Source organism: Leucopleurus acutus (assembly GCF_964270905.1).
Source record: "Leucopleurus acutus genome assembly, chromosome: 19".
Classification (NCBI taxonomy): Eukaryota; Metazoa; Chordata; class Mammalia; order Artiodactyla; family Delphinidae; genus Leucopleurus; species Leucopleurus acutus.
In genome coordinates, this window is record NC_139161.1 from 15943771 (window position 1) to 15969926 (window position 26156).

Genomic DNA, 26156 nt, shown 5'->3' on the forward strand with positions numbered 1-26156 from the left:
TAGGTTATATTTTTCTGCTTCTTTCCATGCCAGGGTTTTTTTGTATGCCGGTTATTGGAAATTTTACGTGGTTGAATGCTGGACTTTTTGTATCCTTTTAAGTATTTTTCAAGTTTTGTTCTGGGATGCACTTAAATTTTTTTTTTAATATCTTTATTGGAGTATAATTGCTTTACATTGTTGTGTTAGTCGCTGCTGTATAACAAAGTGAATCAGCTATACATATACACATAACCCCATATCCCCTCCCTCTTGTGTCTCCCTCCCACCCTCCCTATCCCACCCCTCTAGGTGGTCACAAAGCACTGAGCTTATCTTCTTGTGCTATGCAGCTGCTTCTCACTAGCTATCTGTTTTACATTTGGTAGTGTATATATGTCAATGCCACTCTCTCACTTCGTCCCAGCTTACCCTTCCCCCTCCCCATGTCCTCAAGTCCATTCTCTACATCTGCGTCTTTATTCCTGTCCTGCCCCTAGGTTCTTCAGAACCATTTTTTTTTTTTAGATTCCATATATATGTGTTAGCATACGGTATTTGTTTTTCTCTTTCTGACTTACTTTACTCTGTACGACAGATTCTAGGTCCATCCACCTCACTGCAAATAACTCAATTTCATTTCTTTATGGTTGAGTAATATTCCATTGTATATATGTGCCACATCTTCTTTATCCATTCATCTGTCATTGGACACTTAGGTTGCTTCCATGTCCTGACTCTTGTAAATAGTGCTGCAATGAACATTGTGGTACATGACTTTTTTTGAATTATGGTTTTCTCAGGGTATATGCCCAGTAGTGGGATTGCTGTGTCATATGGTAGTTCTATTTTTAGTTTTTTAAGGAACCTCCATACTGTTCTCCATAGTGGCTGTATCAATTTACATTCCCACCAACAGTGCAAGAGGGTTCCCTTTTCTCCACACCCTCTCCAGCATTTATTGTTTGTAGATTTTTTGATGATGGCCATTCTGACCAGTGTGAGGTGATACCTCATTGTAGTTTTGATTTGCATTTTTCTAATGATTAGTGATGTTGAGCATCCTTTCATGTGTTTGTTGGCAATGTGTGTATCTTCTTTGGAGAAATGTCTATTTAGGTCTTCTGCCCATTTTTGGATTGGGTTGTTTGTTTTTTTGATATTGAGCTGCATGAGCTGCTTGTATATTTTGGAGATTAATTGGTCAGTTGCTTCGTTTGCAAATATTTTCTCCCATTCTGAGGGCTGTCTTTTCGTCTTGTTTATGGTTTCCTTTGCTGTGCTTTTAAGTTTCATTAGGTCCCATTTGTTTATTTTTGTTTTTATTTCCATTTCTCTAGGAGGTGGGTCAAAAAGGATCTTGCTGGGATTTATGTCGTAGCGTGTTCTGCCTATGTTTTCCTCTAAGAGTTTTATAGTGTTTGGCCTTACATTTAGGTCTTTAATCCATTTTGAGTTTATTTTTGTGTGTGGTGTTAGGGAGTGTTCTAATTTCATTCTTTTACATGTTGCTGTCCAGTTTTCCCAGCACCACTTATTGAAGAGGCTGTCTTTTCTCCATTGTATATTCTTGCCTCCTTTATCAAAGATAAGGTGACCATATGTGGGATGCACTTAAATTACTTGTTAACAGCTTGATCCTTTCAGGTTGTGCTTTTTGATTTGTTCGGTGGGACAAGAGCAGCCTTTAGTCTGGATTAATTTTGCCCCACTTTGAATACTCTACTCAATGTTCTGTTTAGTATGAGGTTTTTTCACTCTGGCTATTGAATATATGAGCCATTCCCAGACCAAGGTGAGCTCCAAGAATTGTTCTGCCTGCTCCTTTTCAGTAGTTCTTTCACCACATTCTGGTAGTTTCCTCACTGCAATACTGTAAAGCAATTCTGATGCTAACTACCCAGACTTAGCATAGATTTTGCAGGCTATGGTCACAGTCCCAACAAGACTGTCATCAAGTCTTACTGACTTGCCAGTTACAAGCTCAGGGGTTCCCCAGGCCACTCACACTTCTAGCCAACTGGCTACAAATTTGAGGATTCATGCTAGCCCCTCAGGTTTGATAATTTGCTAGAACAACTTACAGAATCTAGGAGAGTGCTATACTTAAAATTACAGTTTTATTATAAAAGATACAGAGCAGGACCAGACAAATGAGACCCATAAGTTAAGATCTGGGAGAGTACTGAATACAAGACCCTCTGTCTCCATGTGGAATCCAGATGTCACCCTCTCGGCATATCTGTGTGTTCATCAACCAGGAAACTCAACCAAGATTTGATGTTCAGAGTTTTTAATGGGTTTTATTACATAGGCATGATATATTGTGTCATTGATCCCTTGAATGAACTTAGTCTCCAGCCACCTTCCCCTTCCTGGAGGAGGTCAGGCTAATATCACCTAGCTCAAAGTCCAGTCCTCAAATCACATGGTTAATCTTTCCAATATGGCCAGCCCCCCATCCTGAAACTATCTAGGACCCCACCATGAGTCACTTCATTAGCATAAACTTAGGCATGGTCCCAGACACCCACAATGAGTAACAAAGATATCACTTGGGAAATTCTGAAGATTTAAAAGCTCCCTATCAACAACTTGGGACAAGACTAGGCAAATTATCATACAACACTCAAACACCTGCACTGGTCAGTTTTCAACTGAAGACTCTAAGGAAACCTCTTACAGATCTTTGGAGCTCCCCTCTTTTAGCGCTCTCCTTTCTGGTGCTGCAACCTGCAGATTCTAACTGCCTTGGCTTCCCTGAATTCTCAACATTTTCTTCTCAACACACGGAGTCCACTGAGCTCTAGTTGTGTTCCCCTTCCCTGCCCTGCGTCCTCAGAACTTTCCTCAGGCATGTGCTACCTGCTGTCCAGTGTCTGAAAAACATTGTTTCATATATTTTGTTCAGTATTATAGTTGATTAAGATGGGAGAATAAATCTGGAATAAATAATTCCATATTACTCTATCATAATTGGTAGAAGTCTGTTCTTTTATTTAGTACTCTTAGCTAAATCACCCAAGAAAGTTTGTGGGTCATCGTTTTCTCCACATGTTAACCTCTAAAAATCATTTCTATAATCTTTCCAAGGCATTTTCCTATAATTACTAGGATATTTCATATTTTATTGCAAAGCCATAAGATGATGCTATTTACAAAAACTTTTTTAAATGGTATTTCATATAATTGGCACATAGTCAAATTAAGTAGTAAGTGGTAGAACCTGATTTTAAACTTCAACAGTCTGATTCTGGAGCACATGCCTTTCAGTGTCAAACTCCTAGTTAAACAGATGCAGTATCCTGTTTCACTTTTCTGGTGCCTGTCAGACTTCGAGTTTTTTATTTTGTCAGATGGCCCTTTGGAGCTAACAGAACCCTAATGAAAATTATAATACAGGGATGTCTTCTTTAACCTCCTAGCCCCAGAACTCTCTTATTATTTTTACTTCTACCCCCACAAGATGTATGTTACCCTCATGTAGCCTTTTGCCTGTTTAAAGCAAGCTCAGCATCTTTCTCAGTCTTGTCCTCCCTATAAACTGCTCCATACTATGAAGTTATTCCCTCCTACTTCTCAGGCAAAAGTCTTTTCTATAGTTACGTAATCTTATTGACAAAATATAGCTTACATGTATAGTATAAATGACACATAGTTGTTCCTGCCAAGTAAAGGATAATGGTACTTTTAAAAATGAATAAGTTTCTGGAAAAGGCAAAACTATGGAAACAGTAAAAAGGTAAGTAGTTGCCAAGGAAGGAGGAGGGATGAGTAGGCAGAGCACAGAGGATTTTTAGGGCAGTGAAAACATTCTGTATGATAATATAATGATGGATGCATGTCATAATACATTTTTCCAAACCCATAGAATATACAAAACCAAGAGTGACCTCTAAGGTAAACTATGGGCTTTGGATGATTATCAATGAGTGACAATGTGATAGTCACTGTAGATTCATCAACTGTAACATTGTTCCACTTTGGTGGGGGATGCTGATAACGGGGGAGGCTGTGCATGTGTGGGAGCAGGGAGTATATAGAAATTCTCTGCACCTTCCCCTCAGTTTTGCTGTGAACCTTAAACTGTGCTAAAAAAAAATAGTATTAATAAAAAAATTATCATTAAAAAGTAAATTGGTCAACCCAAATGACCTCACTTGCTGAAATCTCTACATTGAGATTGTATCTTTGAAAGCCTGTGCATTCTTTTATTCACTGGTCAGCTTCTCTTTTATTTTCAGAAGCTTCTTTGACCCAGACTCAGGTAATTAGTAGGATTTCCCATAAGCTGTATAAACTGTAAATAGTTTAGTCCATAGACTTACTGTCAATTAGATAATTTGAGGTTTAAATCTGCTTGCTTTCTAACAATGGAATTCTTTTTTTTGTAATTGAACTATAGTTGATTTACAAAATTGTATTAGTTTCAGGTGTACAGCAAAATGATTTGTTTTACATACATACATATATATATATATATACATACACATATATTCTTTTTCAGATTCTTTTCCATTGTAGGTTATTATAAGATACTGAATATAGTTCCCTGTGCTATACAGTAAATCCTTGTTTATCTATTTTATGTATAGTGTGTGTATCAAGAATAGAATTCTTATATCTTAAGATTTGCCTTTAAAGTAAAAAAAAAAAAATCTATCCAAGTGATTATTAGATTCCTTTTGCTCTAAACAGAATAATCCCTTGGTGTGGCTGTTTGAATTTACAGGGTAATAACTTCCCAGGTATCAATTGTTCTAGTGGTATTTATTTGTTGGCAAATACCCCACATTTAGACTGTCCATGTCCAGCTTTCTTTTTCTTTTTCTCTAACTTGCTATAGTTGCAAATGAGGGCTAGAGATAATTGGTTTATAGATGTGTTTACTATTTATTGACCCATAATTTTTATGTGGATTGTTTTAAGTTCAAATTAGCAATTTCAGATAGAGTGAAGATCTGTGCTATAATTTTTATCATTTTATCGTAACAAGAATCATTTTTTAAATAAGAGTTTTCATAGGGGGATGAGAAAAGGACTGATGTCATCAATTTTAGAATGCGAACATGTTGAATGCTTATTTTTTAATATACTTGAATTGAAACAATAGTTAATGGTCATAAACTGAGGGTTTTTTTTAATGTCTACTTTTATAATTTTTTAGTACAACACCTCAGGTATTGAGCCCCACTATCACATCTCCCCCAAATGCACTGCCTCGAAGAAGTTCACGACTTTTTACTAGTGACAGCTCTACAACCAAGGTAATTTAAAGATTTCTGTATATCACATTTACTTAATGCTTCCTCCTCTAAAATTTCTGTTCATCGATGACTCAATGTCTGATGAATAAATTAGGAGACTATTTAAAAATTTTTTAATGTTTTTTAATTTGGAGGACCATCTGTAACATTTGTAAATTTTCTTGGTCCTTTAATAAATATAACATTGTAGAAATTACAAAATTATAGTGATGGAGAGCAGGTCAGTGGTTATTAGGAGCTAGAACTGAGGGGAGGATGTGACTTTTACAGCATAGCACAAGGGAATTTCTTTGTGTAGTGGTAGAGCAGTCCTATATCTTTATTGTGGTAGTTGATTACACAGATCCATACATGTGACAAAATTATACTGAAGTATACACACCAAAATTTTTTAAAAGGTGCATGTGAAAACTGATGAAATCCAAATAAGATCTATAGTTTTGGTTGCTAGTGTTGTACCAATTCCAATTTCCTGGATTTGATGGTGTACTACGATTATGTCAAACGTTACCATTGCTAAAAGTTGTGGGAAGAGTAAATGGAAATTTTCTGTGTTTTCTTTGCACGTTTCTTTGCACAATTGGAGGAACTTATACCTTTGGTAAATTTTCTTCATCTATTGACAAATATTATGGACAGTCTTTAACTTTGACATATATAGATCAGCAATTTTGTACCTTATAAATTACAATGCTCTGAGACAATTAGATAGTTGTTGTATCTACTTACTTTCTTATTTTTTTTTTTTTACTTTCTTATTTTTAAATAATAAATGAAAGTGATGGTTTTTAAAAAAATGTTTGTTTATTTATTTGGCTGCATTGGCTCGTAGTTGCGGCACGTGGGCTTCTCTCTAGTTGTGGTTCATGGGCCTAGTTGCCCCACGGCATGTGGGATCTTAGTTCCCCAGCCAGGGATCGAACCCACGTCTCCTGCATTGGAAGGTGGATTCTTAACCATTGGACCACCGGGGAAGTCCCAAAAGTGATATACTTTCAATAAAGAGAAATGCTTAAAGCTAATGTACCTTAAACACTAGTTAGTTACTCTGATTTATTTTCAGAATTGTTGTGTTCCAAATTAAATGACTGATGACTTGTTTTCTGAGAAAAATACAGATCAATCAAAACTGTTTATTTTATATCTAATACTTGAGAAAAGGGTTGGGGGGATGTCTAAAATAAATGAGTATAATAAGTGTGGGATTTTCCTTCTTGTTACAGGAGAATAGCAAAAAATTAAAAATGAAGTTTCCACCTAAAATCCCAAACAGAAAAACAAAAAGTAAAACTAATAAAGGAGGAATAACTCAACCTAACATAAATGATAGCCTAGAAATAACTAAATTAGACTCTGCAATCATTTCAGAAGGGAAAATCTCCACAATCACACCTCAGATCCAGGCATTTAATCTACAGAAAGCAGCAGCAGGTCTGTTTTAAATGCTTAATGTCTTCTTTGTATTTTATTTTATTTTATTCACTTATTTTAAGTAAATTTATTTATGTTCATTAAAGTGCTTTCCATGTTTTTCTGGATAGATGTTGGAATTTTTAATGAATTATTTTGTAATTAGCCTTTCTAGAAAACCAGACTGCTTTACTGTGTTTTTCTCCTTTGTTTACTACATTGTTTTCTCCTAGAAGGTTTGATGAGCCTTCTTCGTGAAATGGGGAAAGGTTATTTAGCTTTGTGCTCATACAACTGCAAAGAAGCTATAAATATCTTGAGCCACCTACCTTCTCACCACTACAATACTGGTTGGGTCCTGTGCCAGATTGGAAGGGCCTATTTTGAACTTTCAGAGTACATGCAAGTAAGTATGAAAAACAGTTATATATGCCTTTCTAGAGATAATTTAAATTTAATTAAAATGCTTATGCTTGAGAAGCCTAGATATAAAGGGTCAGTATTTATTATGTAATGTCTATATTTATTTTGTCACTATATATATATATATATATATATATATATATATATATATATGAGCACAATTCTTTCTTGTGTTAGGGGTAGTTTAAATTCTTTGGGATTACTTGAGATAGAGTTGTAGAGAACCCAAGTCATCCATACATTCTTTTCTTTTTTAAATTTATTTTTCCTTTTTTTTTTTTTGTTTTGGCTTGTGTCGGGTCTTAGTTGGGGCACACAGGATCTTTGTTGAGGCATGCAGGATCTTTTTGTTACGGCACATGGTCTGCTTGGGTGTCTCTCTAGTTGTGGCAGGAAGGTATTCTCTCTCTAGTTGTGGCACGCGGGCTCTGTAGTTTGTGGCATGCGGGCTCTCTCCTTGAGGCGTGAGCTCAATAGTTGTGGCACGTGGGCTTAGTTGCCCCACAGCATGTGGGATCTTAGTTCCCGACCAGAGATGGAACCCGTGTCCCCTGCTTGAAAGGTGGGTTCTTTACCCCTGGACCACCAGGGAGGTCCCCATCGATACATTCTTATGTGAACCATTTGTACTCTACTTAGTTGGATCTGAAAATGTGTATTTACCATGTAATAGATGTTTATAATCAATTCTTTCTACTATATATATAGAGTTCTTACTGGGATGACTTTTTGGCATTTAGTATGTTTTATAAATTTAATACTATGGAGAAAGTTGTATGTAATGTTCTTACTGGGATGACTTTTTGGCATTTAGTATGTTTTATAAATTTAATACTATGGAGAAAGTTGTATGTAATGGAGAACATAATGTCCATATTACAAGGCTTTTATCATTTTAATTTTAATTATATTTGTTGCTTAAGTTATCTGTTTAAATCAGGAAAGGAGAGGATGATTAGCCTAAAGCCAAAGAAAATTCTAATTTACTCCCCATTTCTTCTTTCAAAGCACTTCATCCTCCTGCCCCTAAACTTAAAATTAGAAAAACGTTTAAAAAAAACTTTAAGAAACCTATATATTAGTAAAATTTCTCTAACATAAATTATTTAAAGTTGATAATAAGGTCACTTATTTGCCCTGATTACTTTCAGCATATATTTGAGTGCATGTTGTATCCTAGACTCTATTCTGTACTGTAATATAGCTAGACAGATAATTGCTTGCCTTCAGAGAGCTTACTTTCTAGTAAGAGACATATTGTAAGCCAATAAATATATAAGGACAGGCAATAAGCATATGAAAGAAATAGCAATAATAATAGCAATAAGCATATGACATAGCAATAAGTCATATGAAAGAAAAATGAGGCATGGTAAGGAGATTGGGAGACAGTGAATTATGGTGCTATTTTTTAAAAAACATGCTCAGAAAAAGGTTACTTCTCCCTGAATGAGCCATGCAAAGCTCTAGGGGTGAAGTGTACTTCCAGGTAGAGAATAAATGCAGAATTGAAATTTATTGTAAATTACAATTGTAATTTATCTTATAATTTTTGTAATCTATCTTGTAATAAATTGTAATTTATCTTGTAATTTTGAGTACTAAAGAAAAAAGAGTTGTAGACAGAAAGACTTTTTCATTGCTGGATTGTGGTTTTTTTAATTGGTACACAGGTAAAAGCTTTGTGTGGATTATTTCTTATTTATTGTTTCACAGGTACTTTACATGAATTTTATTGTTACCCCTAATTATAGAGCAGATGTAGACCCAGATATTTAACTAAAGAAAGCCTTTGTTTCAACTTAATTTAGTAAGTTTTTTTTTCATTTTCCTTTTTGTCTATGGCACAGTCACTTTTCAGAGGAAGCAATAGATTCTGAAAAATTTTAAACCAGAAGGTTTCCAAAACCCGTATTTAGCGGGTGGTTAGGTCTGTCTTCTCTTAACCAATGCCTGTTTGAAAAATGTCCATTTGAAAAACTTATCTGTATAACTTTTAAGGGATTCAGGGAAGTCACAAATCTAAGCTAAATTTAGATAGTATATGGCCATATGTAAGAATTGTTCCTATTTTTCTAGTTTTATAAATTGTTTCCATATTTTGTCATCTTCATTTCATTAAGAGTAGACCAGATATTCCTTATTCTAAACTAAACTTGACTTTCAGAATTTTTAACTTACTGAATTGATAAACTGGGGAGCTACATAACCCAAAGCCTCAAACTTCAGGGGAGAGAAGCACAGTTCTGGAAGCTTTGAGTGTGGTGAGGAAAAACTTTGACCTGGTAGCTGAGAAGGGACCCTAAAGTCAAGAGAGTGCTGCAGAAGAAAAGGGAATTATACTAGGCAGGGACTATAGTTCCTAGCAGGTAAGACATTGATGAAAATATTCAGTGCTCAACATGCCATAGGGTTGGTGGCCAGCCAAGCCTGTTTTTCCCCTGAAGTTTTCAGCTCAACCTCTTAATAATCAGTACAAAAATAGGTTTTGTATTACACAGGTCATTCTTCTCTCACCTTTCCTGAGAGTTATTCTATAAAGCCATAATTAAAACATGGAATAGTGTTTTTTGAGAATAAAATAATTGACTTCTTTTTAAATTATTAACTTTGTATAGATCTCTCTTCTGTCTTTTTGGTGGAAACAAATTTTCTTTTCAGAATTCATGTTCCTGCCATAACTTGTTTATAAAAACTAGGTTAAGTGTGAATATGATTACATCAATATTTGACCTACCATAGAAGGTTGCTCAATTTGGCCATGTGTTAGTATCAATACTAGTTCACATAAACACTGTAAAACAAGGCAGCGTTTAGGTCCTATGAAAACAGTGCCCAGCACTCTCCCTCTGTATATGTAAATTGTATCAACTTGTTTTCCCCTTACTAGTTTTTATATTTCAGGCTGAAAGAATATTCTCAGAGGTTAGAAGAATTGAGAATTACAGAGTCGAAGGCATGGAGATCTACTCTACAACACTTTGGCATCTTCAAAAGGATGTTGCTCTTTCAGTTCTTTCGAAAGACTTAACAGATATGGATAAAAATTCACCAGAGGTAAATTAACTGAAACACTTTGCTTATGTGGCTATCTTTTTTTATTTTTATTTTATTTTATTCTTTTTGCCTCACCAGCGCAGCTTGTGGGATTTTAGTTCCCTGACCAGGGAGTGAACCCAGGCCCTAGGCAGTGAGAGTGCAGAGTCCTAACCACCGAACCACCAGGGAATTCCCTGTAGCTATCTTTTGATCATCTTTACCAAACGGAAATGACCCAAATCATTCATTTAGTATCACCCACACTTATTTTCGTATTCTTCTGTATAGGCAGGGACTCAGGGAAGAAGGGGAAATCCTAGAGTATATGGTGCAGATTCACAAATAGAAAAATCATAAAGCAGATTTTTCATTCAGGATTAATCAAGATTTGGTTTTGTTATAATTGCTGTTGTCACCAAGAGTAGAGTTCATTAAACAGAAATAGAGATTTTTTTAAAGTGCTCATTTTAAATTAAAGTAATAATTTTAACTGTCATTTTAAGACATAGGCGCAGTTTACATGTTTCAGTCCTATAAGGATTTTATTTCTGTGCACCTCAAGAATATTTAGTGGTACTTCTGTAACATATTTAAGCTTCTGTAGTCTCCATGAACACTGAATTGGCAAATACTGAACCATTGCTCCTAGGGGAAATACACACACACATATCACACTTGGATCCACCAGTGATCACTAAAGCACTGCAAGTATTGATTTTGGTTTTACAAATCAATTTTAGAAAGTAGACAAATTTGCCAATATGGAATCCATGAATGAGGATTGACTATATTAAAACTCTTTCAATTGCTGTCTTTCTGTTCTAAATAAGATCTGAGTCTTGATTTTAGTCATAGATTGCTTTTGTTAGAAAAAAATAAAACAAAATTTTAATTGTGCATTTGGTTCTTGTTTCCATTTTTTTAAGGCCTGGTGTGCTGCAGGGAACTGTTTCAGTTTGCAACGGGAACATGATATTGCGATTAAATTCTTCCAGAGAGCTATCCAGGTTGATCCAAATTATGCTTATGCCTATACTCTATTAGGGCATGAGTTTGTGTTAACTGAAGAATTAGACAAAGCATTAGCTTGTTTTCGAAATGCTATCAGAGTCAATCCTAGACATTATAATGCATGGTAAGTGCTAACAAAGTGCAAAGGCAGTGTCTTATTGATGGGGCTGATACTCAGTAATTTTTCTTATTAGATATCTCTTTGTTGTCATGAATTTGATTACTAACTAATACTTGAGAATGGTACCTACTAGTTGATAACTTCTAACCAAAATGGTTTTTTATGTGAAATTTATACCTTTAACAAACTCTTAACTAATGCCAATAGAATTCCAGATCCTTATATTCAACAGTTTCAACCTTTTCTTTTCTCCTACCAAATTTTTGCAAATAGGTGGTTTTGTTACTTTGATTTGCTACTATTTCTTAGAACACTAAAATGGTGATTAAAATAGAAAGTGGTTGGGACTGTGGAAGGTTAATCTTTTGGGTTAATCATTATAGCAATTTTCTATTTGTCACTAAATCTGAAGCACTAGATTATTGAAATATATTTTTTCATTGGTGTATATGTGTTTTTTAATGGATATCTCATTTCTAAGTAGTTACATTGCCTGAAAGATGGCCTGATAAGTGCTGGCTTCTGCCGACCTATTAAACAGTCAGGCTTGCCAACATTCACATAAAGTTCTCTGTGATATTTTCAGAGCTCAGTTCTTAATAGGACTTCTGTTGTTTTTTAAATATGTACTGTCTGTTCTGCTATATTGCAATAGTTGCATTCTTAAAAAAAACTTTACCATATCAAATATTATGCTATAAAAATAATTGTTTCAATTAGAGAAAAGGAGGAATATTTAGACTAGCAAGCTTTTACTGGGAAGAATTTCAATATTGAGTTATTTAGGTAACTATATAAGTATTTAACTAAACATTAAGCAAATTTGTTTTTCCAACTCCAATCTTCAGTTATCTCCACTTTCACCGTTATTAGCACAGAACTTTTCATACCTTTTCTTCACCTCTAACACAATTATAATAATAAACAAAACCACACAAATAAAGCAGATATACTGTTGTGCTTTTTTTCTTAATTATTTGGTGTTTATTCCCCATCATCATTAGCTAGTTTAGCCAAGAGGGATCCTTAATGTAAATCTGTCACAATGTGTTCATTTGATGTTTTGAAAATTCAGGAAAAATACCTGTATGTGAAGTTACTATACTGTTACATAGTCTTTAAAATGTATAATTTTGAAGTCTATTTGAAGCCTTTAAAAAATTTAATTTTGAAGTCTGTAAATTTTGAAATCTATAGGAGCATATTTTTGGCACAGTGAGTGGGGAGACGGGATGGAAGCAGAACATGACACTATGCATATTCTAATTATAGTATAAAATATATATGCATTTGGACAAATAACATGGAATTAGCATTGTTAGGAGTTTAGGGTCTAGAATCATAAAGGAAGGAACTGATTAGAATCCTTATTAGCTGTATAACTTTGGGCAAGTTATTTAACTTCTCTAAGCCTCAGTTTCTTTATTTAAAAATGTGATTGGTAACAGTACCTATCTCCTTGGTTCCTTCTAGGATTAAATGAGGTAAATCACACAAAGAATTTAACAAAATTCTTGGCACACACACATGATAACCACTCAGTAAAAATTAGTTACTAAATCTAGATTGTAGTGGTGGGTCTAAGGATGTGGTTTCTTTTTTCCCTCATTGTTATAGTTTTATTTGATTGATTGATTGATTGACTGGATTGGATTTATTGTTTTTACCTGTAAAAGTGACTTGGCTAGAATTCTTTGACAATTTATCATGACTGATCGTTTTTGCCTGTCCTAAGACCATCAGTATTTTTCTACTGGTTTATTAAAATGCCACATTCCATACATATCCTTTTATTAGTTGAACTAAATTAGCAGTTCATATCCCTAAAATTGTACTTTATTTTAAACTCTCAGGTATGGTTTAGGAATGATTTATTACAAGCAAGAAAAATTCAGCCTTGCAGAAATGCATTTCCAGAAAGCACTTGACATCAACCCTCAAAGTTCAGTTTTGCTTTGCCACATTGGAGTAGTAAGTAGCTTTCTAAGTATTGTTCAGTTAATCCCTTTTGAAATGTTTGTTATTGACTTAATTGCTATAATGAAAATTAGGGCTTTTTGTTATTGTTATTCTTGAAACAATATCCTAGATTCTTTTACAGCCAAAAATATTGCCTTTTTGCTTGGCATAAAGAGAAATCACTGGAGTACCCTCATTCCTTGGGCAAGTTACTTAATTTCTCTGAGGTTCTATTTTATGAATGACAAGTAATACCACCTTGCATACCTCATAGCGTTATTATAACATTCATATGAGATACTTCATATTTTTGAGTGTTATTATAACACTCATATGAGATACTTCATATTTTTGAAAGCAGTTTTCCATATTAATATTTAGCTCCTAAATTAAGTAATTAATAATTTAAGGCAAATTATTTCCTGTATTTTAGCCTCTGAGTGATATAGATATGTCAGGAGTAATTAAAATTATCATAAGGCAGTGTGGATTGCCAATTTTATATATTTTTTTAATGTATCTGATAATAAGTTGTACTTTGATAAGATAGGAGAAAAGGTATGTTTGCTTTTTAAAATCTCATTTACTAGTTTCTCTGCAAGCATGGTACCTTAAGTTCTTTTTCTTGCCCTCTCACCCCCTTCCCCTCTCCCTCTTTCCTTCCCCTGCCCCTTTTTCTTTCTCTCAGCAAGTTTGGCTTTTGTGTGAGCAAGCGTACAATATGAGGAAAATTATATTAGTTTGGAATTTCACTGTTCATTTTGGGGGAAGAATTCTAGTTCTTTATAATAATTTTCTTAAAAATTGACATGGTAACCTCTTTTATAGTTAGATACTGTGCAAAAAATATAAAGTATGTCAAATTAAAGATTTTTTTTTCCATCACTTAAGATAAACCAAACTTGATTATCTCTTGATACCTTTTAGTGAAGTTGAACATATTTTATAGTAGGCTTGCTTCTAAAGTTATTGTGGAACAGATTGTTTTATAATTTTGAGTGGTTTCTTTGAAGTTTTTAGATAAAAGAGTATGCTTCTCTGTTAGGAAACTAGTATTTAGGATTTCAGTTCTGTGGGCAGAATATTTGGCCACATGTAGTAATAACCTTCTGCAAAGATCATTGCGTAGATGAATTTAGCACCAGATGTTGGCAGTACCTACTCTCACATTCTTGTTGGTTAAAGTTCCACAATCACATCCATTCACTCCACTTTATTTTATTTTATTAACTTATTTATTTATTTTAATTGAGATTTTCAAGGAACATAATTTCAGTTTTAATCCCACTTTCCAATCACACTCAAATTCCAGGTAAGAGACTGGGTCATGGTTTCATAATTATACAATATAAAACAGACAAAGTGTGATGGTTGAACACCCCCCACTGGCTAGTTTCTAAAGCCCATAGTCCAGCACTGTGTGATCTGTGGGTTCTAAGACCTACAAAGGTCACTTATCTTTGCTATAGTTTCCCTGTTTTTGTTTTTTTTTGAAGTATAGTTGATTTACAATGTTGTGTTAGTTTCAGGTTTTCAGCAAGATGATTCAGTTATATATATATATATATATATATATATATATATATATATTATTTTTCAGATTCTTTCCCATTATAGGTTATTATGAGATATTGAATATAGTTCCCTGTGCTATACAGTAGGTCCTTGCTGTTTATGTATTTTGTATATAGTAGTCTGTATCTGTTAGTCCCAAACTCCTAATTTATCCCTCCCCCACCCCTTTCCCTTTGGTAATCATAAGTTTGTTTTCTATGTCTGTGAGTCTTTTCCACTTCATTTTTAACATATAATTCATCTAAGGAGGAACAGCAGAATATGAGTACACAGGAATAAATAGTGAGACTTGGTTGGGTTTTTTTTAAGTTATTTAAAATAAATTATTTACTACCCAGAATTACAGATTAATGGTTTTCAAATATGTAAAGCAGAAGAACCATTTTTAAAACAAATTCCTAAAATATGTAAAAGTGTAATTGTTCCGAGTGAAACAGGGTTGGTAAGTTTTAGAGCCAAATCCTCTAGGGGTTCTTGGAAAGTTTCGAAAAGTCTAATATTTAGAGGACCATAATAAATCTGTTAAAATGTGAGTATTACCTAGCTAAATAGTACAGATTTTCTTGAGAAGGAAGACAAAGGTTTTTCTTATCTTTTAAGCTTAAAGGTAACCAACTATCTACTCTAAAGATAGAATCTTGATTATCATTATGTAGGGTAATGGTGAATTGGGAGCTATGTTGGTTTTGAGTCACACTATTTGGTTTTCACCTTTCCTCATAAATATCAAAAGGAAAAGTAGGATCTTTATTTCTTACAGGTTCAGCACGCACTGAAAAAATCTGAGAAGGCTTTGGATACCCTAAACAAAGCCATTGTTATTGATCCTAAGAACCCTCTATGCAAATTTCACAGAGCCTCAGTTTTATTTGCAAATGAAAAATATAAGGTAAGATATATACATGTATCTTAATCATCTCCAACGTTGTACTGCTTAAGTTTTGCCCCTTTTTTAATAAACTAAAAGTTATTTATACTTGAATTTTTATCTTAAATAGTCTATTTTCCCCATTTTTAAAAGCTTTTAATTTCTGTTTTGTGCCTGTGTGATTTTATTTCTTCATGAGAAGTACTCATGGGAAGGATGGGTGTATGGATATTTAGGAGTATATGGTTATCCCTTGAAAAGATTTCCTACGTGGAAAGGCAGTTATCTTAAATGTAAAACATAAACCATCCTGTTAGGACCAAAATATGCGAACAGATGACAAATGAATGTGTGCATTTTTCAATAAGTATTTATTTGAGTATCTGTTATATGTCAGGCACTAGGAATATAGTGGCAAGTGAAGCAACCATATTTCCTGCCTTTGAATAGCTTACCGTCTAGTACCCTTCTAGAGGGAGAACAGACATTAATCAAATAATCACAAGAATAATACATAAAGGAAAAGTATACATAGTGAGTTATGAGATCTTATAACAGGGAGACTAGGTAATCATAAACTATGAATCCAAAGTTTTGATTTTAAGTTCAGGTTACTTTTTAAATAAATTCAGGCTCTTTCTACTAAAAACAGTTAAAAAGTTACCAAAAAAATACCCGAAATTTAAGTGCACGGAAAAACTTGGGTTAAATAATGCATTTTAGTGGACTCTTTCCCTAGAAATCTGTTATTCCAGTACACATTGAAATTTGCTGAAATCGAAAAATACAAACTCGGTGGTAAGCCCTTAACTTTTTACAAGACTAAGAAAGATATATAAAGGGATTAAATGTATAATTTATTCTTTGTCATTTATTCAGTGATTCTTATAGTCTCGCTCTGGTTTTCTTTATGAAGTGGATGTCTAATCCTACTGTTCTGTCCTTTTAAAACTTCTTTTAAATCTAATAAACACTTTTAACTTGCTCTTTGAAGCACTATAATTGTAATTCAGCATTTGTTTTCATTTTTTTGCTTCACTGTACTTCTCTAGATATGTGGTCAGGTTTTTCTGTTGAAGGATTTTATTCAATTTATTGTTCTTAAAGCCATTTTAATGCCACCACACCTACCAGGAATGCCATGTAAATCAGCCTTATACTTGCTTCAAGAAGCTCATGTTCTAATCTGATCCACTGTCCAGGCTGTAATGGTTATAGTCATTTTTGAGTACCAGCTTGGGGCTTGGCTACTTTGATGCATGGATTAGATACAGGTAGAAAAAGGGCATAAGGAACAGTTACTGATTGCTCCTGAAATGTCTTGCCTCCAAAATGAAAATCAAATTGTGTTAGAGGGCCACCTCAGTCTCTGTGGCAAAAACATTGCTAGACACCACCCTATTTAATGTGTTGTGTTGATATCTAGTTGTGTAAGTCTTAAGTCTTTTAGAGCAAAAATGAGAACTCTGGTGCTGTGTTAGACACTATTTCTCACTATTTTTCTATTTGCAGATAGATTATCGGGGGGAGGCATGATAGATACATGAAATTTTGATAACAGTTGTAACATATAGTCATAGGAAAAAACACACATCAATTCTGAACTGTGTGAACTGTGTGTGGTGTAGAAGTATAGAAGTTTTGGGGTATGTTATCTTGATTAAAATTTCTTTAAAGTAGTGATTCTCAAAGTATGGTCTGGGAACTTCTGGTGGGGGTGGTCCCAAAAACCCTTTCAAGAAGTCCACAAGGTCAAAACTATTTTCATAATAATATTTAGATGTTATTTGCCTTTTTCACTTTCATTTGCTCCCCAGTGTACAGTGGAATGTTTCAAAAATTACTTGATGTGATATCATAACAGATTGAGTGCAGAAGCAGATAAGAGAGTCCAGCTGTCTTCTGTTAACCAGAGTTTTGCAAAAATGTTAAACAGTGTCACTCTTCTCACTGATTTTATTGTTCTGATTAGAAATGTATTATGTTAGTTAACATAACTAGGCTAGATTCCTAACAGTGGGATTGCTGAATCAATGTTTACCTGCAGTTGTTAACTTAATAGATAATGCTAAGTTGTCCTCACATAGAGGTTGCATCAATTTACAATTCTGCCCTCAGTGATGAGAATACCTGATTTCCTTCACTCATGGTAACTTCATGTAACATCAAACTTTTTATTTTTGTCCACTTACTAGGTGAAAAATTGACAGTATCTCATTTGGGGAGCCAGTTTTTTTGGGTTTTTTATTTTTGGCTGCATTGGGTCTTTGCTGCTGCGCTCGAGCTTTGCAGCGAGTGGGGGCCACTCTTCGTTGTGGTGTGTGGGCTTCTCGTTGCGGAGCATGGGCTCCAGGCACATGGGCTTCAGTAGTTGCAGCACGTGGGCTCAGCAGCTGCGGCTCACGGGCTCTAGAACGCAGGCTCAGCAGTTGTGGCACACAGGCTTAGTTGCTCCGTGGCATGTGGGATCTTCCCAGATCAGGGCTCGAACCCATGTCCCCTGCATTGGCAGGCAGACTCCCAACCACTTCGCCACCAGGGAAGCCCCAGTTTTTATTTTTAATCATCATATCTTTCTTTTAAATACAAATGCAGTTTTCCTATCTGTCTTTTCAATCTCCTGAACCCTTTAGCAGTGGTCAGAAAATTGCTAGATAATTTTAACTCAATTCAGAGGGTTAAGTTTTAGGCTCTTCATCATTAGTTAAAATGGCAGGTTGGTATTCAAAGCTTAGTGCTGGTGTCAGGGAGAAGGTAAATTAACAGAACTTCAGAGTTGTTCTGCAACTTAGTGTTTTAAAACACTTTCATATACAGTGTGATGGAGTTTAGTTATTTTAAACAAAATGGTGACAAAAGCAAGGGTTGTCACCTCCATATTTCACAAAGAATTGTGTGTGTTTTCAGTAAATTTTGGTGAATTCCTGCCACTTCTTAGTTCCTGTTGTCATAAGTATTTTCCTTGCATTTTATTTTCACAACAAGAATTAATGCAACAAGGAAGTACATTGATTAAGATCTAGTAAGCTTTAGTTAAGATGATTTAGTTAAGATAAAAACACTTGCTTAGTCAAAACTGTACTATTTTGCTACTGTGTTTTTCTTTGCTTTTTTCAGTCTGCTTTACAAGAACTTGAAGAATTGAAACAAATTGTTCCCAAAGAGTCCCTCGTTTACTTCTTAATAGGAAAGGTAAAGATTGGGGCCCTGGTTCTAAACTGTGACTTTCATAACATATTAATTTTTGAAGAATAAATATAATATTTTATTGTGCAATATCTGTTGAGCAAATTCAACTAGAGCTCTGAACTAATTGCTCTGGAAATAAAGAATGGATTTAGTTTTAACACTTAAGAAGATGACATCCTACTGAAGAAGCAAGAACACACACCCTATAACCCTAATCCTTCTATAGTTTTGCAAGTGTATTAGCACTTGCAGCCAATGGCCAGTAATGAGTTCCTAACTGAGGCTACCTCAAGGAAAGCCCTTAGCTTCCAATTATCAATAAAATACTCAAACATCCCCCAAAAGAAGAAAAGTAATGCTGCTGTGTTGTTTAGTTTGAAAAAATGGCTTGCAAAATTTCCAAGGCCAGACTAGTCAGGATTTTACACACTGGGTCCCCAGATGCCAGTTGGTTAAGGTAGCTGAGGACAGTGGACAGGTGCTGAGAGTTGATGTAACTCCGTTTAAAATCAGTGTAAATGAATGCTAATCAAGCAGCTTATAGTCCATTTCTTTCCATTATCATTGTTCCAGACAGAGTGAGATTTATTGGAAGCTCACTACCTGAGAGATATAGGCAAGGAATTCTGAAAATAATACCTGAATATATTAAAAGGAACTCAAAAGTTGGTATGAATTCTTCGATAGGATGAAAATGTCCTACTCATCAGAATGAATTTATAGCATATAATCAAGAGCCTAATTTAAATTTAAAATGTTTAGGATTTTATAGCTGAAGCTTACAACTTAATGAAAAATGTAGTGCTGCTGTTTATTTTTAGGTTTACAAGAAGTTAGGTCAAACGCACCTCGCCCTGATGAATTTCTCTTGGGCTATGGATTTAGATCCTAAAGGAGCCAATAACCAGATTAAAGAGGCAATTGATAAGCGCTACCTTCCAGATGATGAGGAGCCAATCACCCAAGAGGAACAGATCAGTGAGTATCATCCATGTGAATTAGGTTTATATGTGGTTATTCAAACTAGAAAGCTAATGAAACACCACATCACAGTTGGTAAGATGAAACAAATATTTCTTTATGGCACAGAATAAACATGGAAATTTTTTTGAGTATTCAGAAAGCTACCTTTTGTATACGGATTTAGGGACTGCTTGTTTATTTTATCTCTAACCATGTTAGATTCTTTATACCAAATGAAATTTTAGGGAAATTGAACAGGGTCGTTTAATAACAGCATGCATATGGAGCCAGGTAACTAGTTTCAGTTCTGGATCTAGTTTGCTGTGTGATTTTTGACAAATCCATTGCTAATTTTTACCTAAGCTTCAATCTATGTAACTAATGCCTGCCTTATCTGCTTCATAGGAACGTGGTAGGGGGAGAAAAGATGATAGGTGTGACTACGTTGAAAACATTATAAGTGTTAAGTGAATGAATAATAAATTTGTGCACCTTTTAAAGTACTGACAGATCTGTAGTAGCTATTCAAATTCTATGTAGCTCTCACAAACCTAAAATCTAAGTATATGGTGAATATATTTAAATGGAGAGGTCAAAAAAAGAGGAAGGAACAAAGAATTAGATTGATAACTTAAGGCAGTAAATACTCTATCCCTATACTGAATCACTACATTGTACACCTGAAACTAATATAATATTGTAAATCAGCTATACATCAATTAATTAAAAAGCAAAAAATATATATACTCTATCGCTTAATTGAGAGTATGTCTTAAAATAATTAATGAGAGCCAAGACTTAATATATTAATATTTTTTAGTAAGAGAATTGAGAGACCTCTGATGAGATAAACTAAGATGACTTTGTTCCAGAAATATATTTATATTCTATATTTTTGTGAACTAACAGGGACTGTCCCCAAAGTGGAGTCAACAATTGGACGGAATGTCAGAGAATAGTTCTGATTCTTAGGTTAGGAATAGGAATTCATTAGGGAGAGGCAGTTTTAGTAGTTAAAACTCTTAAAGGTTAAATGCAATAAAATAATCTTAGACATGCTATAAAATAAGGAACTTGAATTGCATTTTATTGAAGGATATCAGGATTTTTAAGGGCTTTTATTTAAGGTCTCATCTCTCTGAATATAATAATTTTCTTGTTTTCATGAACCAACAAAAAATATTTGTCAGATACCTTACTATAGATTTTTGTTTTATTTTTAAAGTGGGAACAGATGAATCCCAGGAGAGCAGCATGACAGATGCGGATGACACACAACTTCATGCAGCTGAAAGTGATGAATTTTAACTTCTGGAAATCAAGACTTTTGCAACTGGATGTGTGACTAGTGCTGATGTGTTTCTTGTCCTTCCATATACTGAGTCTTCACTCTTGAGCCAGCAGTGTCATCATCCATCACTTATACCCTGAGTGTGCCCCTTTCATTGGACCCTGACTGTACACAGAATGAAAGGCAGTGCAATATTTAGCTGCTAACAAGACTGGCTCTTTCACCAGTATGAATGACAATTTAGGGGGTAGGTAGGGTGGGAAACTTTCTTTTCTTTTTTTTTCTTTAATCTCCCTTTGTTGGAAAGCTATCATGGAAGGAAGAGTTTTGTTTTATCTTGAAGGAACCATTAGAGATGGAAAATGGTGATGAACCAGAATCTCTTGGTCGTTTTTCCAAAAATTTGTTTTACTTGGTTCTGTTCCTGATAAACAAAGTGACTGATCTTCATTTCTAGGTTCTTCAAGAATGGTGTTAGCAAGTGCCAGATGGAACAATAAAAGACATTGCCTATAACAGAGTAACTTGATTGCCAAGGAATGTAAATTACCTTAAACTTGCAGTGTCTCCCATAAACAAATATAATGGGCATATTGGAACTCATATGTAGGAATCAATATCCCTCCATACAGTGTACAGTTACTCTTGGCAAGAATACTTTAATGTCTAACCAAGAATTTTAATTTATTCATCTTGCTTCAAAGTGTTGATCATTGTTGTCTAGGTATTACAAACTTTAAAATTGGTCCTTACCATATTGCCTCTTCTCTTTGAGCTCTGTGGGATCACCTTTAACATTCAGAGATGATAGAAGGGTTGCCCACTGAAAAGCCAAAAAAAGGCTCTTAATAACCATTTAAGTTCACCAGAAGAATCAAAATGAGAACACTAAATGCAAAGACTTTAGGAGATCATGATAGTGAAAGCCTTAATACAATCAGAATCCTGCCATAACCTTGAATCTATATTTGTTCAAGACAGTATCCCTCTGACTTTTCTAAGTGTTTAAGCAGGGTGCAAGAATGTGTGGTTACCTTCAGTTGAGGTCATTTCCATTCTTTTCAACTCTCTGCTTCAAATTATTTTCAATAGTGTGAGTCACCAAAACATTTACTGAGAGTGATTGGGTTTAGGATATTAGAAATTCTTAGCTGAAAAAAAACCCCGCTCTTACGAAGGAGAGGAATTCTCTTTTGAGTTTGTCATAATATAGGTTGATGTCTTTGGGGAATGACCATAATTTTAAAGATCTAATTATGCATAATGAAATGGGAATTATTGGAATTTCACAGTAACCAATTTAAAGTCTTAAATTGTGTATCTCCTTTATTGTAATGTATGGAAATTTTTAGAGAAACTTTAGTTAACATTTTGTTAAGTGCCAATGTCAGAATATAACAAATTTATAGTTTCTTATGAATGACAGGCCTACAGTTATTGTTTTGGATTATTTGATGAAGGACAAACTTATCTACTGGTTACCTGTATTTGTTAGTCAAGCTGTGAAAATAAGGTGGATTACAGAAGATAAGAAAAAAATTTTAGCCTGTAGACTCAGTAATTTTCTATCATTTACTATTAATCTGCTGATTTGAATGTGGCTTAGATACCGTTACAAACTAATTCAAGTCAGAGTCTTAGATTAGGTATTGGGTGCCAGAGAGGTATTTAACAAAATTTTCTACCTAAATCTATATATGTGCTGCCTAAAAAAAAATAATTTATAAGAAAAAGGAAAGGTTGTGAGTAAACGAATATCATTAAAAATTCCCAAAGGCTAGCACTTGGATTCTAACAAATATTCCATTTTTATCCATTAGTTCTGTAATATTTAATTTTATATTCTTTTATTTTTTTAATTGGCAAATCATAAGCCAGCTGTATAACAGTATCAAATATAGAGTTTCATAGAAAGCTTTGGACTGAGCTCTTTGTTACAGAGCTTGGAGAAAGCTATGCTCAGAAAACAATTTGCTGATGTATAATTAGTTATTTTTTGTAGTAGGAATTTATGTCCTGTGCCAGAAGTAAGTCTTTCTGGTACTAATTTTGAGACCAAGGATAAAAGGATAGTTGTGGAAGGCACAGCATGGCAATGGTTGGCTGAGGGATAATCAGCCTAAGCTTGACCTGATTGCATTTTCCTCACACCTCTACTTTCAGAGTCATTTAGGTATTTGAAGCCTTATTTCCCGCCTATTTACTGTTTCTGGCTTTCTCTTTTCTTTTTTTCTTTCTTTTTTGCTTGGAATGGAGATTAAACAACCAGAAGAAGATACGCATTTTGATCAAGCAAAATGTTTGCTTCAAATTTCATAAGTTATTTTGAAGGAAATCAGAAATACTAAGTACTTTGACGTCCTTGTTTCTCTTTAAGCTTTTCACATGTGTGTGTACACACACAAAAACACACACACACACTCTTGTTCAGAAGTTATGTTGTGGCATTGGATATTTTCCCCCTTGGAAATGGTTCTTAACTCTGGGATTTTAGAAGTTTGGAAAATATTTTTTCAAGAGAACAATGGTACTCAAAATAATGAAAGGTGGTCCTACTTTTTCTGTATTTCATTACTTTAAAATTTTTATTTTTTCCAAGAACTGCAAGTGACATTTGAACCATGCTGCTGTTGTACCTTAAACAAAAACTCAGTGATAACCAGTATTTAGTCTATTAAAAATGCTCTTTTTGAAGAAAAAAGTTTGCAAGTCTCTGTTTAGCCAGAGTATAGTATGGGTCTTCACAAGAAATATGGTGACCTGTTTTCTTTGTGAAAACCTAGGAAAATGCAAGCGTGGGTGTGATGTGTGTGTTCTATTTGCATTGAAACAATGTAATTTTGTGTCTTCTTTTTGCTTTTCCTGACATTTCGGAAATTGTACAGTCTTGGGGGGGAAAGTCTTTTCTGTTAATATATTTGCAATTCATTAAAGGATATGGAAAATCCAAATAAATTACTTTTGAAAGCAAATTTATAATCAAGTCATTAAAGCTATATAAGAGCTGTGCCATCTGTATTTTTATAGTAAAGCACAGCAAAATAGTGAAAGATTACAGTTTTATGTTCCACAAAAGTCTAGGGCAATGTTTCTCTTTTTTTTTTTAACTTACACCCTCTTCTAATATATATATATATTTTTTTAACTCACACCGTTTTTTTAGTATTATTTGGAATGTCAAAATAAATATTGTGACCAAAAAATGGTAACTTTTAGAACATATTTTTCCCAAACTACAAAAGTCCCTTGCCAGCAGCTGCTACTTTGCAAGTCAACTGCTTATTATTCTTTAATCATGTGATTTCTGAAATTCCTTTAAAAGGGACACACAGCTTTTTTGTTCTAATTAGAATCAATTTTAAATATCAAGATCTGAAAGAAGTAGAATATAGAAACCAAATTTTACTCTAGTTTGATATCTTGGAAAAAGGGTAGAGAGCTGAAGGGTTTTATTCAGACTTGAAGGAAGGGTAGCAATAGGGAAAAAGACATAAAGTGAGATGCGCTGAGCAAGTGAGAGGGAATGACTCAGACCGTAACCTTCCCTAGGACCGGCCATTTGCTGTCAGCAGGGCAGGGATAACTAGAAATGTAGGTAGGAAGTATTCTTTGGTTTGTTTAGCCTCTAATTAATGGTTCATGAAGGTTCAGAAGTGCAAACTTTGCTAAATACTTATGTTTAGTGAGATCTTGCCATGTGCACCGTGTTACTTTCCTTGTGTACAGTATTTTCAGTCCTCAACCCTATAAGGTAGGTGCTACTGCATTTTACAAAAGAGAAAACCAAGACTCAACTATTAAATGATAGAGCTGGACACTTTTGGCATTTGTGTATGTTCAAAACCTTTTACTTAGTTTTGGACTTCTCTGGAAGTTTCAGATCATATCTAATGTTAACTCTCAAGTGTCCTCCCTAGCATTTGACATTAAGTATCACAGAAGTTCGGGTTTTACAAAGGAAACTTTATTACTAACTGTAGATTTAAATTTATTATATGCTTAGTCCTTTGAAGGGGCTTTTATGTGTATCCTCCCTCTGTACTTTTCATACTGAAACTGAAAGCGGTATCCCTTTCTTGAGTAACTAGAATTTGCTTTAAAGTAGGAAATTTTAAGTGCTTGATTTTCCTTCCATTTTTACTTTTTTTTTTAATTACCAATTTCCCTTAACACAAGCATTCTTTTTATTCAACACCCTCAAAATGGAATTTTCAATTTGAGGCTAAAAGCTGTATTTGAGAAGAAAATTCAAATGGATAGTGCATCACTGGAGTTGGAATAAGAAAAAGAGTAAGTAACAGTGGGAGCAAAGAAGTAGAATTAAGGTTTCTAATCATGTATTTTTAAAAAGCACTAGACTGATATCTAGGAAGTGTAGACTTTGCCCCTTAGTTGCTGTGTGACCCTGAACAATTAAACTTTTTTTCTCATCAATAAAAAGAAGATCAGATCTACCCTTCTTATCCCACAGAGGACTGAGGATCATATGTGTTAAAGCATGGAAATGCTTTGTAAAACTAAAGCACTGTACAAATATACAGTGGTATTGTCAGGGTGGAGGTGATGTTATAGAAACATCACAAATAGAAACATATATACACATATACTATATACTATACATATATTCTGACATTTTATATCCTGTAACCCCTGAACGAGAACTTACAGCTATATTGGCATAACTATCTGCAAATCACCCCAAATAACATGTAGTCTAAGGTGTTAGATTTTTCTCAATATTTTGTGAGTTAATACATCACTGGGCAAGGTGCTACACAAGAATAAAAATTCATCAGTTCTTAGTTTCCTAATAATGAAAAGACTTGATTGGGTAAAGGGATTTCTTTGTATATAACAGCACTCCTTAAACTTATGCCAGTTTGCAGCCCTTATACCAGTCGATGCTATAAATCTGTGACCATAATCATTTGCATATCTTGAAAAATGCTAGCATTCATCTTTTTATTTAGGATTTATGGATCACTTTGATATAAGAATAATCTCATTTCATCTTTACAGCCTTATAAGGTAAGGCATGTATTACCTGTTTCATACAAGAGG

At 34.2% G+C, this 26156-nt stretch overlaps 1 protein-coding gene across 9 annotated transcripts in view; it reads left to right on the forward strand.

Annotated features, from left to right (window-relative positions):
* Positions 1-24460, forward strand: part of CDC27 (cell division cycle 27) — a 59254-nt gene extending 34794 nt beyond the window's left edge. For 2 of the 9 annotated variants that reach the window (XM_082861651.1, XM_082861653.1), the window contains exons 10-19: positions 5147-5246; positions 6470-6677; positions 6890-7062; positions 9984-10136; positions 11045-11253; positions 13104-13221; positions 15545-15673; positions 18770-18844; positions 19663-19819; positions 21030-24460. In XM_082861651.1, coding sequence (XP_082717777.1) covers positions 5147-5246; positions 6470-6677; positions 6890-7062; positions 9984-10136; positions 11045-11253; positions 13104-13221; positions 15545-15673; positions 18770-18844; positions 19663-19819; positions 21030-21112 — 1405 coding nt within the window. In that variant the 3' untranslated portion in view covers positions 21113-24460. Of the gene's footprint in view, positions 1-5146; positions 5247-6469; positions 6678-6889; positions 7063-9983; positions 10137-11044; positions 11254-13103; positions 13222-15544; positions 15674-18769; positions 18845-19643; positions 19820-21029 lie in introns of all 9 variants that reach the window. The other 7 variants (XM_082861655.1, XM_082861656.1, XM_082861652.1 and 4 more) reach the window with 5 other exon arrangements.
* The last annotated feature ends 1696 nt before the right edge of the window (positions 24461-26156 follow it).